General features: G+C 47.2%; 1 protein-coding gene across 2 annotated transcripts in view; it reads left to right on the forward strand.

Annotated features, from left to right (window-relative positions):
* The first annotated feature begins 715 nt into the window (after positions 1 to 715).
* Positions 716 to 17529, forward strand: part of ENTREP2 (endosomal transmembrane epsin interactor 2) — a 192297-nt gene continuing 175483 nt past the window's right edge. For both annotated transcript variants that reach the window (XM_053364495.1, XM_053364496.1), the window contains exon 1: positions 716 to 918. In XM_053364495.1, coding sequence (XP_053220470.1) covers positions 718 to 918 — 201 coding nt within the window. In that variant the 5' untranslated portion in view covers positions 716 to 717. The remainder of the gene's footprint in view (positions 919 to 17529) is intronic.

Genomic DNA, 17529 nt, shown 5'->3' on the forward strand with positions numbered 1-17529 from the left:
TTCCAGGGACCGCTCCTTTCTCCTGCCCCAAGCAAGGCCTCAGCGGAGGACCACGGCCAGCCCTCCTCGGCTAAACGCTGCAGGCTTTAGGAAGCTGCCTTAGACCAAGACGGGCCATCCGGACACGGACTGGCAGCGTCTCTCCAGAACTTCGGGCAGGAGACTCTGCCCCGCCGCCCGCCCGCCCGCAAACAAGCCCGAGCCGCGGGAAGCCCCCGCGCCCCGAAATGCCCACTTCAACCTTGGGGGGGGGGCTTACTCTCGAGTAGACGCGGCTGGAGCTGGCCGGGGGCGGGGCGTCCTCGTCTCTCCAGGCCCCTCCTCGGCCGGGGGCGGGGGGAGCGGCGGCGGCGGCGGCGGCGGCGCTGCAGCACCTGCCCGGCCGGCGCGGAGGCTGAGCGGCGCCTGGAGGGGAAGGAGGCGCTAGCGGCGGAGGCGGCGCCAGACGGAGCGCCGCTGCAGCCCGGCCAAGCGGAGCCTGGACCGGCCATGCCGCCCGCCGAGGGGCTCGGGCCGCGGCCGAGCGCGCAATGAGGGGCCCGGCGGCCATGGGCGAGGGCGGCGGGCGGCGGCGACGAGGGCGGCGCGGCTCCCCCGCGCGCTGCGCTCCGGGCCGGCGTGGCGGCGGGCTGGGCTGAGCCGCCCTGGGTAGCGCCGGCCGGGGAGATGCCTGTGGCCGGGCGAAGCAGCGCCAGCGCCGCCGGCCCGCTGAGGACGATGCCGCCTTTGGCAGGGGGTCCGCGCTCGCTGAGCCTCTCCCGCCTGCACGAGTACCGCACCCGCTCGCGGATCATGCTGGCCCTCGGCGTCACCCAGATGGTCCTCGGCTGCCTCATCGTGGCCGTCAGCTTCGCCGCCCTGGCGCTCACCACCTCGGCCCGCGTCCGGCACTCCTGCCCCTTCTGGGCCGGCTTCTCGGTAAGGCGCTCTCTGCCCGGCGCCCGGCAGGCCTTTCTCCGCGGGGGGGGGGGCGGGCGGGTCGCCTTCGGGTCCTGCCGGCGCGCTTCCCTCCGAGGAGAGCCTCCAGGCTCCGGAGCAGCCTACCTCTGACAAGGGACCCGGGGAGGGAGGGAGGGAGGGAGGGAGGCGGGTCCTTGCTTTGACCTAGGAAGGCTGGTCCGCTATTCTGAGACGGGTCTCCCAGGCGCGCTTTGCCAGAGGAGGCCTGGGGAGCTCCTGAACACCAGGAGGGCATTGGCCACGTCCCTCTTCTGGGCTCCTTGGTGGCATCTAGTTGATCCCTGTGGGAAGCAGGTTGTGTCACTAGGTTGATCTTTAGTCTAATACAGAAAGCGTTCCTTAGGTGACACTGCTCAGGGCAGTTTTCTCATCCCTTTTAAACCCGAGTCCCAACACACACGCCACACATATGCTTCAGATCTGGCTCTCCTAATGATTTTGTCGAATTTCCAAATGGATTGGGATTTTGTGGTGTTTATTTTTTAATTTTAGATTGCACTTTTTTATTTAAAAAATTCCCCTCACATGCACTCTGAGATCTTCCTATCCTACCCCCTGTGAGGGTGGGGTGTGCCTTCTTGTTGAGAAACGCACTCTTAAGGGATGCCATCTAGAGCCCTCTGGGTTCCACTAGGTGCTTCTGGTGCCGCCTTCTGAAGAAAGGTTCAGTGTAACTTGATTCAAAATGTATTCTCTGAACTTGGTTTTGCACCCACTTCGTACTGCATCCTGGGCAAGGGCACTGGGATAATTCGGTAGCAGCAATATTACACCTCTCCTCAGAAGTTCATTTAATTTGACAAAGACCTTGCGTTTACAGAATTCATAGCATAAAAAAATAGACGTTAACCTTGCTGAAATGAATCATTGTTTTATTTTCATGCATTGGACTGAGGTGTTACCTTCTCTTTGTTCTGTTTTCTTGGAGTATCATTTATTTAAGAACTAGGAAGAGTCAAGCAGGTAAGAGTCAACAGGGTAAAATCCTTGCTAGCCTGCAGATAAAAAGATTGTGAGCTCCCACTTGAAGGTCCTGCCCTGAGAGAAGGAGGTGCCCATCTGTGCATCCCAGTTCAGCTGAAAGGACTTTCGAAGCACCTTTAATAGATGGGCTTAAGTCCAAAGGACTTAATTTAACTAAATGGGGCTGTTACACTGGAGGAGGAGCTCCAGATTTGACCAGTGTCAGGGGACAAAGCCCTTATAAGGGGATTGTATTTTGTGAGTGGTCACTGTGCTTATTTTACATACAGAGCAGTTTTACATGAATTGCTTGTATTTTTGCATTTCATTGCTGTCTAACTCCCATCTTTTACAATTCTTCTATACCCCTGTATGTATTTTTATTTATTTATTATTGCACTAAAATCCCATCTTCTTTTGCCCAAGGAGCTCCAGGTAGCATACATGGGTCTCTTCCTCCTCCTCATTTAATCCCCACAACAACCTTGTGAGGTAAGTCAGGCTGAGAGGCGGGTCTGGCTCAGTGTCACCCTGTGAGCTTCATGACCAAGTGGTAATTTGAACCCTGGTCTCCCATATCCTAGTCTGCCACTCTAACCACTACACTACACCACACTGGCTGGCTGCCTGTCCACGTAAAGCTTATGCCATCGTAACTGTTAGCCTGCAATCCAAATGGCAGGTACCTGAGTGTGAGCCCCATTGACTCAAACAGGACTTACTTCTAAGTAGACATGGTTAGGACTGTTAATTTTTTTTAATTTATTTTTTAATGCAAATTTGTTGCAGGAAGAAATTTGTTGCAGAAAGGTACCACAAGGGTCTTTGTCATTTTTGCTGCAAAGCAGGTCAAACAGTTACACCACTAGAGAGAATTCCTCATTTATCCACCTTCCCTTTTTCAGATTGCTCATGTTAGGATCCTGGAGATTTTGTTTTCTTTTAAACAAAAAGTTTGAATTACCAGTTTCAAGTAGGAAGTGTCCATAGGACGGGATTCCTACAGTACTGGCAAAAGGAGGGAATGCGTTGCTTCACTTCTGTGGATGGACTGAAGTAGTTTGAAGAGGTTTGCAGAATAAACTGCCCAGAGTGAATGGATTGTCCTCTGAGCCTAAGCATGACTTGAGTTGCAATTTCTACTGCTGAGGATCATATTTTTTATTAATCTGTTAAGAAATTGCCCAAGAGAAGCAGATATTCGCTACTGCTTTGCTTTCGTGCTCTTTTCAGCAAACAGAAGGCAACTTTGAAAAAATGAAGCTAGATCACTCAGTATTTGTAGGATTCCTTAAAAGGACCATCTCTTAGCTTTCTTGGTGTTAATCTAGTCTGTTATTAAAAGTTTCCTAATGGCAAAGCCCTAAGTGTGTGCTTCATTTCATTATCTAAATATAGCAAATATTAGAGAGGACTTGTACTGTTTTATTTAATTTTTCATCCAGTGAAGATGAGGAGAGGGTACTGCTAGGGAAATCAAAATGTTTGAGATATGATGGAGTTAATGTTGGAAAGAAAAATGACTTTATTTGCAAATCAAGTTTTGCTTTTATTCTGATCCTCCTCCCGCTATGGATTCCATTTCTGTCTCTTGCTTTCTTCCTTGTCCCCATGCACCTTTCTGTGTTCATTGCAGAGTAATGGATTGAGTAATCAAGTTCCATTCTGGAGCCTTCAGTGCTGCAAAAACATGGGCATGCAGCTGAAGGCAGGCTGAGGGCCCAGAAGTTTAACTCAGAACTTCGACCCATCAGCACCCACTTAAAATGGCATAATTGAGTTGGAAACTGGTTTACACCTTGAACTTTGGGAAGTTGCCATCCTGTGAGGGTTGGGGCAGGAGTGTAACAAAGAGACTGAACTCTTGACCCAGAAAGTCCCCAATTTCAGCCTCAGCAACCCCTCCCAATCTGCAATATGAGGGTTGGGGAAAATAATACTAAGCAATCTTACATGGTTTACAGCTAGGTAGTGTCCCAATGAACCACAGTTAACCTTAACTATAGTTTAAAGGGTCTTGGTGGACCACAAGCTGAACGTGAGTCAACAGTGTGATGCAGCAGCCAAAAAAGCTAATGCTATTCTAGGCTGCATCAAGAGAAGCCTAGTGTCCAGATCAAGGGAAGTCTCACAGTCCCACTCTCTTCTGCCTTGGTCAGACCACACCTGGAATATTGTGTCCATTTCTCGGCTCCACAATTTAAGAAGGATGTTGACAAGCTGAAACTTGTGCCGCGGAGGGAGACCAAGAGGATCAAGGGTCTGGAAACTAAGCCTTATGAGGACAGCTTGAAGGAGCTGGGTATGTTGTGCCTGGAAAAGAGGAGACTGTGAGGAGATAGGATACCCATCTTCAAATATCTGAAGGGCTGTCACATGGAGGAGGGAACAAGCTTGTTTTCTGCTGCTCTGGAGGGGAGGACCTGAACCAATGGCTTCAAGTTACAAGAAAGGACATTCCGACTAAACACCAGGAATAACTTTCTGACAGTAAGAGCTGTTTGACAGTGGAACAGACTCCCTGGAAAGGTGGTGGACTCTCCTTCCTTGGAGGTTTTTAAGCAGAGCTTGGATGACCATCTGTAATTAATGCTTTAGCTGAGATTCCTGCATTCTAGGGGGTTGGCCTAGATGACCCTTGGGTCCCTTCTATGCTTTTCCTAGGCTTGCTGCCCACGCAAATAGGGACTAGAGGGTTATGCCAAAGGTTTTGTGGAATTGATGAGTCTTGTAAGAGGCATGCTTTTCAACTCAGCTTGATCTGCAGAAAATCGCAGGGGCCACCAAGTCACAATCATTAGGATTAATATTATTATTGCATCTGTATCCCACCTTTTTCTCAAAGGTGGCACAGGTGGTTCTCCCGCCTCCTCATTTAATCCTCACAACAACCTCGCACAGTAGGTTAGGCTGAGATGCAATGACTGGCCCAGGGTGAGCTTCATGGCCAAGTGAGGATTTGAGCCTAGGTCTCTCCCAGGTCCTAGTCCAACACTCCAAGCCACTGTGCCAAACTGGCTTCTGAGAACAGAGGGCAGGAGCAGATTGTATCTCTAAAAGTAGGTTGAAAGGGTGGAGGGAAGTGATTATTCCACTTAAAATAGACAAGTCTGCTCTGTCTGTATGTTCTGATAAAACATTTAAGGTTACTTTCATTCTTATATGTGTTTGTGAACTTGCCATAAGTTGATTATCTCAGAAGTACTTCAGCTCTAGCAAGGTCTGCCTTTCACTTAGCAACTCCGTTATTGCACAGCTGATTTTGCTTAATCTGATAGCTCTCATCATGAGCAACCTTTTAGGCAACTCATGCAAGGGATGGGGGTGGCCAGAGGCAAAGGTGAATGAGCAATGCAGCACTGCTATTTTCCTTGAAGCTTGAATTTGTTTTATTCTCACCGGAAAAATGGAAACTAGACATTCCGTTGTGGCAACCAAAACCTATGTGAAATATACTTGGAGTCCTGTAGTGATTTCATGCTCTTTATTGTAGCTTTTTAAAACAGTGATTGAATTGCCCCCCAAACCTCAGGCTTTTATATACAATATTTACACAATGAGTCCTGTCTGATTGGCTGATTCTGCTTCCCTCCTGGAGCCTGATTGGTCTTTTCCTGCAAGCCAATCAGTTGTTGCATTCTAGAATCCTACTTGCCTATTGTTCTAGGATCCAAGGTTAGTACATAACACTATGTTTGGCGATTAGCTTATATCCTGAGTTTCTAATCCTGGGTGCATTGCAGCCATGCAGAACTCAGAAGTTTCCCAACACCCACCTCCCCACATGTCTCTCCACCCAGGCTAGCAACAGGCATGGGTAAGTTATATTTTAATACTAGGCACTACTGCTCCTGTTTGTGTTGCTCACCAAACTCTTGCCCAACCTCTTCTTCCTCTACAGCCCCCCCCCCCGCATCCTCTCACAGCTCCTTCAAGCCCCCAGAGCAGGGTCAATGATGGAGTTGGCCTGAGCATGTGGGAAAGTCCTGAGGGGTGAATAGGGAGGCCTCAAGCTCTCTGCTTGGCCCCTGAGTGTGGGGTCCCCCACACCTTCCCTTGCAACCCCTTCAGAGCAAATCTGAACAAACAATTCCCTCCATAATGCAAATGAAGACCAACACAGAGTAGAAATTCATCACCCACAAAGATAAAGCTGAGGTGCACAAATGGAAGTTCTAAAAATAAGCACTGGGTGTCATCCTTCCAAATGACTTATCTCCAGTAAGGCTTCAGCAGCGCTTTATCTATGAAGAAAACTGGGTCCAATTCAGGCCTTGAGAGTTGCGCTTTGTTTGGAGGGGTCCTGATGTTTAGGTAGTTTCTGGAAGTCAACTGGATTTGTTCCTGGAGGCAGATTTGCCGCCTCTTCTCTCCCTGCATGTCTCCCACAGACTGAGCCTGGGAGTGGAGCAGGGGCTTGTGCAGGTTGATTTAAAGACTGGCTCTGGTGCGATATGGGTGGTGCTCTGGTCAAGGAATGGCTGGCTGTAAAGAGACTTTGCACCTACTTTCCCAGTCAGCTTGTAAATTACACACATTGTCAAGTCCTCCTGATTTTTATGGGCAGCTGTGGTGGAAATAAGAGAATTATGTCCATGTTGTGCTTTGGGTGGCTGTTCTACTGAGAATTTTTGTTGCTCTTTTGTCCAGTGGGTAAACTGGGCTGTGGAATCGGAGCACTTTCCATTTGACTTAATTTTAACCATCTGGTCCCTCTCCTGACCTCTTCTCTGTGACCAGGCTCATGAGATACGGTATGTAAAATCACTTTAAGCAGAAAGGCAAACAGTTGCCCTGAAGCTGGCGCTCTCAGTTATTTCCTGACCTGGTAATAATCAGGGCTATGTGCATAGGCCATGGCAACACGGAATGAGGAAAAATACATCTTTATGTGAATCTCAGCTTTTGTTTAACAAAAAGAAGGGTGTGCTTTTAGCCCTCATGGATGCAGATATGTACTTGGAGGGCTCCTGGGATTTCAACGTGCGGACAGAAATGAACAGGGTCTCCCGTAGGTTGGTCCAGGAGTTCAATGACCTTTTCTCTCCTCCTGACTATCAGAACCAGAATAAATGGTGCTGGCAGTAAACCAGCGCAGACTGAAGTATGCAGAATGTTAATCTTTGCATAAACCAAGTAGGAGAGTCTCGCTTGTCTAGCTGCTTGTGCAGAGGGTATTTAACTCTGATAAGTAACTTCCCAAGTACATGTGGTCACCTCAGAGTGCCTCCTAAAAATAATGTCATTTCCTTTTCCTGGTACACCAGTCTTTTGCAGGCCCTGCCCACTGGTGAGGCAGGGGGAGGTGCCCACCTCTGAGTGGTGGAAGCCCAAGGGGGGCACTGGCCTCGCCTCTGCTGCCCACCCTGCCGTCTCCACCAGCAGCAGAGAAGTGCCGTTGGCAGCAGTTTTCAGGAAGATATTGCCAGGATCTTGTGAGATCTCATAGAACACATGAAATCTTGTAAGACTTTGGCAAGATCTCACCAGAAACTACTGGTGCTTCACTAGGATTGTCCAAGCAACAAACTAGTTTAAAATACTTGTGAAAATACATCACAACATACCGGTATTTAAAACTGGCAGTTAAAATATAATTTGCCCTGGCAGCAGTCAAGTGGCTAGCCTCATCTGCACCTCAGTTTCCAAAGGCCTGTCTGAACAGGAATGTCTTAGGCTGGTGGCAGAAAGATAGCAGAGAGGGAGAGAGCCAGTCTCAGCTCTCTTGGGAGGGAATCTCACAATATGGGGGCAGCCACAGAAAAGGCTGTTTCTCATATCACTGCCAACTGTGCCTCTGTTATGGTGGTGACAGAGTGGAGGTGCTCACCTGAGGATCTTATCACCTGGCCAGGTTCGTATGGGGAGATACAATCTTTCAGGTAGACTGGCTTCTCGCTGCTTGATCCTACATGTGTTCACTCACAAGTAAATGCCATAGAGCTCTCGTCACTATTCATTAATGTATATACCACACAATCACCGGTGGCTTTTATGCTTTTATGCCTGTTATGAAAAACACACATAATTAAAGTGTACAGTAAAACTGTTTAATCAAAATATTGAAATAAACACCCAGAATTAAAATGTACAATCAAACAAGCCTATTAAAACAGCGCAACAATAATAAGGAGTTAAAGCAGCAAATGAAAAATGGGATGTTTAAGTCAGGAAACAGGTGCGTCTTCAAGAGCTGGTGGAATGCCAATATTGATGGGGGCCTCTCATATTTCAGCAGGAGAAGCATTCCACAGCACTGGTGCCACCAGTGAAAAAGCCCACCTAGGTGTTAAAACAAGCCGATGATAATTGTGTTCAGTAGACCTCCCATCCAGGTTAGCATCTATTGCATTGCAGTCTTAATCCCTGAGATGCTTGCCAATTAGGTTTTATATCTGTTTTCTTTATATACATCAGGCTGTTGGCAGGAGACAAATACTGGAGGCTACATCTTTCTAGCTAGCACCAGATGGACCGGTCTAAATTTGGAACTTTGTTAGCATGTGTTGAATTTTGAAATTTTTGAAAGTGTCAGTACTGTTTTGTTCTCCCTGTTTCAGGGGCAGCTTGTAGTTCGATCAGTTTGGGAAAGAGGGTGCTGGAGCCTTAAGTTTCCAGACGGTGCTTATCCATTAGACAGCATCAGTCCCCCAGAACCCAACAACCCTTGTGGCTCTCCGGAGCTGTCTCTTACTAGTCACATGCCAAATTCAGTCTCCCCCCCCCCCAACTGCCCATTCTTACTGTTTCCCTTAGGTCTTACCCAGGTAGATGCATGCATGTTTGGATTGGTAAGACATTTATGGCAACTTAGACTGGTAAGACATTTATGGCAATTCCTAGATCAGGATAATTTGATCAGAGTTGTCCATGCATTGGTAACCTCATGGTTGGATTACTGCAGTGCAGTCTATGTGGGGCTACCCTTTGGGCTGGCCAAGAGGCTGCAGCTGGTGCAGAAGGGGGTGGCTAGGCTGCTTGTGGGGGAAACCACACCCAGCACATAAGAGTTTGCTGGCAGGATTTGCAGTGGCTGCTAATTTGCTACCAGGCCATGTTTGAGGAGTTGGTACTAACATATGTCACTATACACATCAGGGCCAGGTTATTAGAGAGACTACCTTATCCCTTATCATGTTCCCAATAGATCGCTGCAGTCTGCAAAAAAGTTTCTCCTGCAAGTTCCAAAGATTTCAGAAGCGTACTCCGTAGTGACTTGGAGAAGGGCTTCTATTGTGGATGCTCCTGTCTGTTCTGTGGAGCAGTATCTCTGTCAAGAAACCTTATTGGAACTTTTTGGAAATAGTTGAAAACGTTTCTGTTCCAACAGGTTTTCCCAGCTGGATAAATGGACCTTTCACTATGAGTGCCCACTGGTTAGGGTTTTAAATGAATTATTTGTATTTGTCTGTTTAACTTTTTAATTATCCCATGTGTTAATCACCTTGAGAGAGTGGTTTAGAAGGTGATTAATAAATTAGTTGTAGTAGTAGTAGTAGTAATAATAATAATAATAATATAACATGTTGTGTATTCTAGTGGCTATCAGCCATAGAGGCCCTTAAGCAAACCCCTTTGGCTAATAAAATGCAGCAGGTACTTGAGAGATCATTTTGCATGTATCCAAAAGGAATGCTCCCAAAAGAAGACTCCACCTAAACATTAGGAAGAACTTCCTGACAGTAAGAGCTGTTCGACAGTGGAATTTGCTGCCAAGGAGCGTGGTGGAGTCTCCTTCTTTGGAGGTCTTTAAGCAGAGGCTTGACAACCATATGTCAGGAGTGCTCTGATGGTGTTTCCTGCTTGGCAGGGGGTTGGACTCGATGGCCCTTGTGGTCTCTTCCAACTCTATGATTCTATGATTCAAAACAAGTATTTCTTAGGGAGAGGAGGGTATGCTGTGTGACTGCAGAAATAGGACCAGGCGAGTGAGATATTTCTGGGTTGCACCAAAGAATATTACTTTGGATGGTTTTTCAGTGTTGATATGTAATCAACACACCCAGAGAACAAAGCTGGATGGGCAGTAGAGGAGAAGTATAAATGGATGCATTCAAAATAAATACAGTAAGCAAACAAACAAACTTGCACGCATCATGGAAAGTGGCTTTTTCAGTCCCATATTGCAACAATTTGTGTTCATTTCAAGACTGAGAATTGTTCCTGTTTCTCCTGGCACCTCCAAATCTGCAATGTTAAATGGCTTGTTCAGCTGGGCCTGGCATGATGGACCCTTGATCTCTCTGCTGCATTTTGCTGATTATTCTGATCTGCCTGTCTGTGCTGGGTGTTGAGATTATGATGCTCGCTTGGGCAGCTGCTGTGTCAGCAGTTCTGTTCCTCTACCACTGGAACATTTCAGGCTCTACTGAGATATGTGTGTGGTACTTTGGATTACTGCAGTACACTCTCTGTGGGGTTTCTGTTGTGCTTGATCTGGAAGCGGCAGTTAGTGCAAAATGCAGCAGCCCTCTGCTGGCAGGAGTGAGACACTGCTCAGAGATCTGTACCGGTTGCCTATCTGCTACCAGGCCAAGTTCAAGGTGTTGCTGTTGGTCTATAAAGCCCTGAACAGCTCTGGTGGCTGGTGTGAGAATAAAGGGTGTGAGTGTGTTGTTTATGCCACCCTGATGTCCTTGGAGGAAAGTGTAACAGGACAAAAAGACCACTAATAAGCAAATTATCCTCCAGGGATCTCTGGATGGTAATGACATTTTTATCCTTGCAAGTAACCCTGTGAGATAGGTCAGGACACAAGGGTGCCAACTTAAATAAAATATTGGGGGTGGGGGTGGCCCAGGTAAGCCAGGCCCCATATAATTGATCATAAGACATCACACACACACCCCATTTGAATGGCAGTGCCCATCAACTTTGGGGGGGCAGGCCTCCTCAAATACTTTATGGGGTGGGGCAAAGACCCCTCGGCCCCTTGGAGTTGGCTCCTATGCCAAGTCCTATGTCTTGCCCAGGAATGCCCAGGTCCAGGCCGAGCAGAATCTGCGATATTTATCGTTTTAGTCTGATATGTTGTTCTCTTGCCTTAAGGAAATGGCTGGGCCTCTGTGGAGACTTGTTAGATTCAGTCAGCTGGAAGAGATTCAGGGCCAACCTGTTGCGTCTCGCAAGGTGTTCAGTCTCTAAGCCAGACTGTGCAATCGCTGTGCAGGAGAGGTCTCTGTGCTTTGGGACATCGCCATTATTTCTTTCCCTGCTCATTTCCATCTTAATGGGTTCCCTCCCTTCCATTAGGAATGCTCATAATGGACATCCGTTCAGCCGGTTGCAAACCTCTTGCCCATTACTTGAGATGAATAATGTATTAAATGCAGCCTTGCAGCCGCTTACTTCATGACCATGACACACTGGCTTGGAGTGAGTGGCTCAAAGGTTGCAGCCAATCTCCTGTGGCTCAGGAGATGCATTTTAGCCCTTCCTAAAGTGGAAGTGTGTTAGCACTGGCGCAAAGGTACATTTTGAGCTGGCAATGTATTATGAAGCACAGCCTTCAAAACTCCAGGAGGCGCTATAATTGCGAGCCCTCTGGTGAGTGGCTGCCTGCCTTCCCTTTTGGCTCCCTTTCCCCTCCAATGGCAGAACAGTCTCACTTGCAGCCTCGGTGCCTCCCCTTAACTGTGGTGCCTCAACCCCTTGCAGGAATTGTGGCTGGGCTGCTTCTCCCTCTGTCTAGGGAGGACTTGCCTGCCTCCAAGAGGAGGAATCCGCAGGGCACATAGCACACACCTATTAGTCTCCTTGACTGCTCCTTCGCCCGATCTCTACCCCCCTACATAGTTCCATGTTTCCAACATTGTGATCTATGACTAAATCACAGTGTTTAGCTGGTGATATATTGCAATGTTGGAAACCAGATATCACCCAGCCAGCCCTAAGTGAAATGGTCAGCAGGTTGGACTTTGCCTGTAGAAACGCGGATTCACATCCTGGAAGTTCCCTGACTGACCTTGGGCCAGTCACTGACTGAACCTAGCCTACCTCACTGGGTTGTTGTTGTTATGAGGATAAAGCGGGATGCCCCCCCCCCGACATGCCCTCTTGAGCTCAGGTGCTCCAGCAGATGATGCCCTGGAGCTGCGCTTCTGTTCCTTCTTGCTCTGCAACACCACAGCTGCTTCGCATTATGGTGGAGTTTTGCAAGAGGCAGGCTTTGGGAGCACGTCATGCTCAGGAGAGGCAGGCTGTCCTGGCTTTCCCCAGAGAATCCAGGGGACTGTAGTTTAGAATAATAAGAGAATTTCTAACCACTTTCTCTCCATTCCAGACCCCCCAGGGTTCCCTTGGAAAAGGTGATAACTGTTAAATCAGCTTCACGGTCCTGCCAGACTAGTATTTTTGTGTGTATATTCTGCAGCATTATTTATTATTATTTATTAAATTTGTATGCTGCCCTTCATTTGAAGATCTCAGGGTGGCTCACCACATAAAAGCACAAAATGCAATGCAAGAATAATACATTAGTGTTGGGTTTATAACGGACTGTCCACGCAGAGTTCCACTTTGTTAGCTGTTCTGCAGTGCTTCCCAATTGTTATTCTGTTATTGTTGTCCAGAGAGGCACTTTTGCACTATAGCACAACAAAAATGAGCCCCTGGCCCCAAATACTGGTGGTATAAAAAGTTGCAGGGTTCAGCAGGAAGTTGTGGGACGTGCAGTGATTGAAATTGAAGCAGTATGACCTCCCTAAGAAAGCAGAATCGTGTATAACTGCCATGAGCACAAATAACCATACAATCTAAGAAGCCATTAAGGGCCGGGTGGGGGTTTGAGCCACACTTGTGCAGTCATTGTGGGTGATGCTACGTGTCTGATCCTGTGAACCTACACAAGTTTTGGAATTGTGGTATTTCGTCTGTGTTTGCCTCAGATGTAATGTTTACTGTCCAGTTGATGACATTCTAAATGTGTATATGTATTTTTTATTAAAAAAATTATTTACTTACTTGTTAAACGTCAAGTTGGCTTATACAACATTGCAAAACATCTGCAAAGTGACCTGCGTGCCCATTTCCCTCACAACTGTTTCCACTTTATGGCATCCTTCCTCCAACGCTTTTATTTCAAAAGGTCAAGACTTACCCTAGAGAAAACTAGATGTCTGGAGAAGGAACAAAAATTATGAGGGAGAGTCGTGTCTGTGACTGGCCATGTGCCTGCTTCAGAGTTGTTTATGCGTTTCTCCTCTCACCCTATTTTTTGTTGTTTCCCCGCCATTTCTGACAAATTAGGGGGAAAACTGGAATTTCCCCCAGTTTTTTCTGTGGTTTCCCCACCCCACCCCATTGCATCTCTAGATGGGCCAAGTGTCTCATTCAGTATCGTATAGAACAGTTCATATGTGCTTGACATGTAGTATGTATTCATTGGTTTCTTATTCATTACGTTTACATACCATCTTCTCCTGCAAGTCACTGCTGGCTGTGTCTTTCTCCAAATGGTGGAGCATCTGCTTTGCATGCAGAGGTCCTAGGTTCAGTCCCCAACATCTCAGGTAGGGCTAGGAAAGTCTCCTTCCTGAAACCCTGGAGAGCTGCTGCCAGTCAGTGTAGGCAGTACTGAGATAGATGTGTTCTTAAGATATCACTGGTTGCTTTGGGAATCTCTCTCGCTAAGTAACATCGGGTTTTTCATGAGTGGAAAATTGTGGTGCAAGAGCACAAGGTTTTTGGAGACTTTGTACAGTCTGTTGTGCAACAAGTTTTTCCTGTTGCGCTGGGTTCCTGTGTTGCACAGCACTAGAACTCTCCCACCAGTTAGCACAGGATGCTGTCAGCGGACAGAGAATACTGGAGAGAGCCTTAGGTTTGCTTAGCAAGTTCACTCTTGGCTCTCTCTCTCTCTCTCTCTCTCTCTCTCTCTCTCTCTCTCTTGTTTGAATTGATTGCTGTGCTCTTGTGGTTCTGTAATCCCTGCTTCAGCAAGTGCATTTGGCACATAAGGATTTTTTATTTGTTCCTCGAGGTAAAAAAGAGCCTTCGGCCAGAAAAGATAAGGTAGCATTTGCAACAGAAGCAGGTCTGTAGACAGATAGGGGCTATTAGCATAAAAGCTGTGTCCTGTTGTCTGTTAAGGACCTTTGCTGCCTGTGTCCCTTAACCTCAGCTGTGAATGAAGCATCTGGAAACATAAATATTGGGCAGCGCCGCTGGGAAGCCAATTCCCCCAGGCTATACCTGGCAGTAGCAGATTAGGGTTGCTTTAAGCATTCACTTATCTTCATCTCCCCCAGGGGATGAATAGAGAGAGGCAAAATAAATGGTAAGCAAACTGAAAGGGAATGATAACATTTGACACTCCGTCTTCAGGCAGATAGTGGCCTTTGTTAGTTTTTCAGTTCATCCCACGCCTTGCATGTAATAAGAACATACGAAGAGCCTGCTGGATCAGGCCAATGACCCATCAAGTCCAGTATCCTGTTATCACAGTGGCCAAACGGATGCCTGTGTGAAACTAGCAAGCAGGATTCATGCACAAGAACCTTCTCCCCTCCTGCGGTTTCCAGCAGCTGCTACCCGGAAGCATGGCTGCCTCTGACTGGGGAGGCAGAGCAGAGCCATCCTGGCTGGTGGCCCTTCATAGCCCTCTCCTCCTCCGTGAATTGGTCTCCTCCTCTTTCAACCATCCAGGCTGGTGGCCATCGCTGCCTCCTGTGAGGGGGGGGCGCTGTAGTCTAAGTCTGTGCTGCATGACTAAGTATTTTCTTTTATGTATCTATTCTGAATCTTCCAACATTTAGCTTCACTGGATGTCTGTGAGTTCTGGTGTTATGAGAGGGAGAACAACTTTTCTCTATCCCCTTTTTCCATGCCATGCATGGAATTTCTGTTCCATGCCATGCATGTCAATTTCTGTAGAAACTCCAAGTTTTGCCACCAATTTATTACTTCATTTCTATCCTGCCTTTTCTCCGAAGAGCTCAAGAGGGCATATATGTGTCTCCTCCCCACTCTCCATTTTATCCTCACAACAACCCTGTAAGGTAGGTTAGGCTGAGATACAGCAAATTACCTAAAGTCACCCAGTGAGCTTCATGACTGAGTGGGGATTCGAACCCTGGTCTCCCAGGTCCTAGTCCACCACTCTGACCACTATGCCATCTTTGCAGCAAGTCAGGATTTTCTGAGTGTGCCTGCAAGATGCACACCAAAGTCACATTTAGTGACTTTTGATGAAGACCCCCACCGTGGGAACCTTTGTGCAGTGTTTGGCATCAACAACTTGAAAGGAAGCTAAACCTATGCCCAAAAATCTCACCAATATTCTGTTTTGGTCTGCCATTTTGATTCAAAATGGTGCCCAACATCCAAATGGTTATGAAGCCTGCCTCCCGCATCTTGGAAACCCTTGTGCCCAGTTTGGTGATGATATCTTGAGAGGTGGCAGAACTTGTGCCAAAAAACCAGGCAAAGTCATGCCAAAGTGACGTTTTGGTCTGCCGTCAGAATGGCACCCAGCACCCACACATCGACATGACCCCCAGCCCACCTCAGGAACCCTTGTGCCAAATTTGGTGATGTTATCTCAGTAGGTGGCTGAAGAGCAGGCAGACCAACCCCTTTCCAAAAATATAGTACAAGATGCCTCTTGAGCAAATGTTCTGCCCAGTTGCACAGCTGGAAGTCAGAATCCTTTCAGAGCTACTACTGCATGTCACCCGGAGATCTACCAGTGCATCCATTCCCAGGCTGCCTTCCGCCCACCCATTTGACCAAGGACCAGCTGAGTCTCTGTGTTGGTCCATGTGTAAGCAAGCATGTGCTGCAACAGTGATGCAGCTTTCAGCTCTCTGTCATCTCTCTCCATTCTTTGGCTCTCTTCTGCTTTTCTAAAGATGAAAAATTGCAGGCACCCTGCTTTCAAAAGAGGTTGAAGGAGCAGACAGACAGGTGGTTTAGAAGTTATGGAAAGCAGCCCGCACAATTTAGCTGTCGTTAGGAGGGAAAAGGTTAGCTGCTATTCAAACCATGAAAGACTGCAGGTGTGCTCCTTGATAATCCCATTTTGCAGAAAATGAAAATGCTCTGCTTGTAGTGATTGATTGATTGATTGATTGAATGTGTGTGTGTGTGTTTTAAGTACTTATCTTTAGGAGTTTAGACCAGTTAATCCAGAGATGGCTTTACCACAAGGCAAGGAGAGGTGGCGCCCTCCAGGTCTTGATGGACAGCTGCCATCATCTCAGTCCATTAGCTATGCTAATGGGACGAACGGGAGTTGGAGCCCAACAACATTTGAAGACCAACTTGCTGCCTTTCCCTGGCCTAATCCACAGGCCCAATCAGCTGGAAACGGTCCTGCATAAAACCTCTTAGGCACTGGGTGCGGTTCCTGCCTGAAATTCTAGAGAGCCTCTGGCATCCAGGGTTGATGGAATGGAGACAGATGGACCAATGATCTGACTTGCTACAAAGTGGGTAGAGTGATTTTCTAGATGTATGAAGGACTCCCTCCAGCTGGAGTCTAAGAGTCAGTGAGACAGTGTGGTGTAGTAGTGCATAGAATGTCAGACTAGGACCTGGGAAACCACAGTTCAAATCCTCACTTGGCCATGAAGTTCGCTGGGTGACCTTGGGCCAGTCACTGTCTCTCAGCCTAACCTACCTCACAGGGTTGTTGTGAGGAATATAAAAGGGGGAAAGAGCCAGTTATGCCACCTTGAGCTCCTTAGATAAAAAAATGGGTTATTAATGCATTAAATAAATAAGTCAATTTGGTTTCACCTCTTCCAAAATGCTGGAACATCTAACCCACCTGGTCTAGAGCTGGTGGGGAGCCCCGTAATCATATTAAATGACAATGTGAAATCGTTTCTATGATTCTTTTGTATGTCTTATGAGTTAAAATTGAATGGCAGGCGGGAGCAGTAGGGAAGTGGGAATAGCTGGACCTTTTCAGCATACATTATAAGATCTTGTGATTTTGCTGTTCCATAACTTTCTGTAGTTTGATACCTTTGTAGTCTTACATTGTAAAGTTCCTTTGTAAAAGAAATAAGTTTGCTGTTCAGCAGCCCAATAGAATTAAAAAGTGTAAGTTTGACTCCATTAATTGTAGCAGATTGTCAGAGAAACTCCGAAACACCAGTATAGAACATAGATGACTCCTGTTGATCCGAGATCTGCACAGCGATACTGACACGAGAGTCAGAGTGGGCCTAAATGACTGCTTGTCTCAATCTATCAAGTTAACTAGTGGTGTAAAACAAGGCTGTGTTTTAGCCCCCACGCTTTTCAACTTTTACATCAACGATATAGTTCCACATTTAGCCCAAGCTCACTCCCCCTCTGGTACTTAGAAACAGGAAGGTGTTCTGCTCGCTGTATGCGGACTTGTCTGGGCCTTAAAAACCTCCTGGAGGCTCTCAAGTCATATGGTAAACAAGAAGACCTCCAGGTTAACCACTCCAAATCAAAAACCAATGTCTTCAGAAAACGTAGCCCCCAAAATAAATCGAACCTTGAACACCATGAACTAGAGCAATCTCGTGTTTTCAAATATCTCGGAGTCCTTTTTAGTGAAACACCGACTTGGCAGTGGCACATCAAGGCGGTGCAAACCAGAGCGCAGAACAGCCAAATAGCATTGCA

Source organism: Podarcis raffonei, chromosome 14, assembly GCF_027172205.1.
Source record: "Podarcis raffonei isolate rPodRaf1 chromosome 14, rPodRaf1.pri, whole genome shotgun sequence".
Taxonomy (NCBI): Eukaryota; Metazoa; Chordata; class Lepidosauria; order Squamata; family Lacertidae; genus Podarcis; species Podarcis raffonei.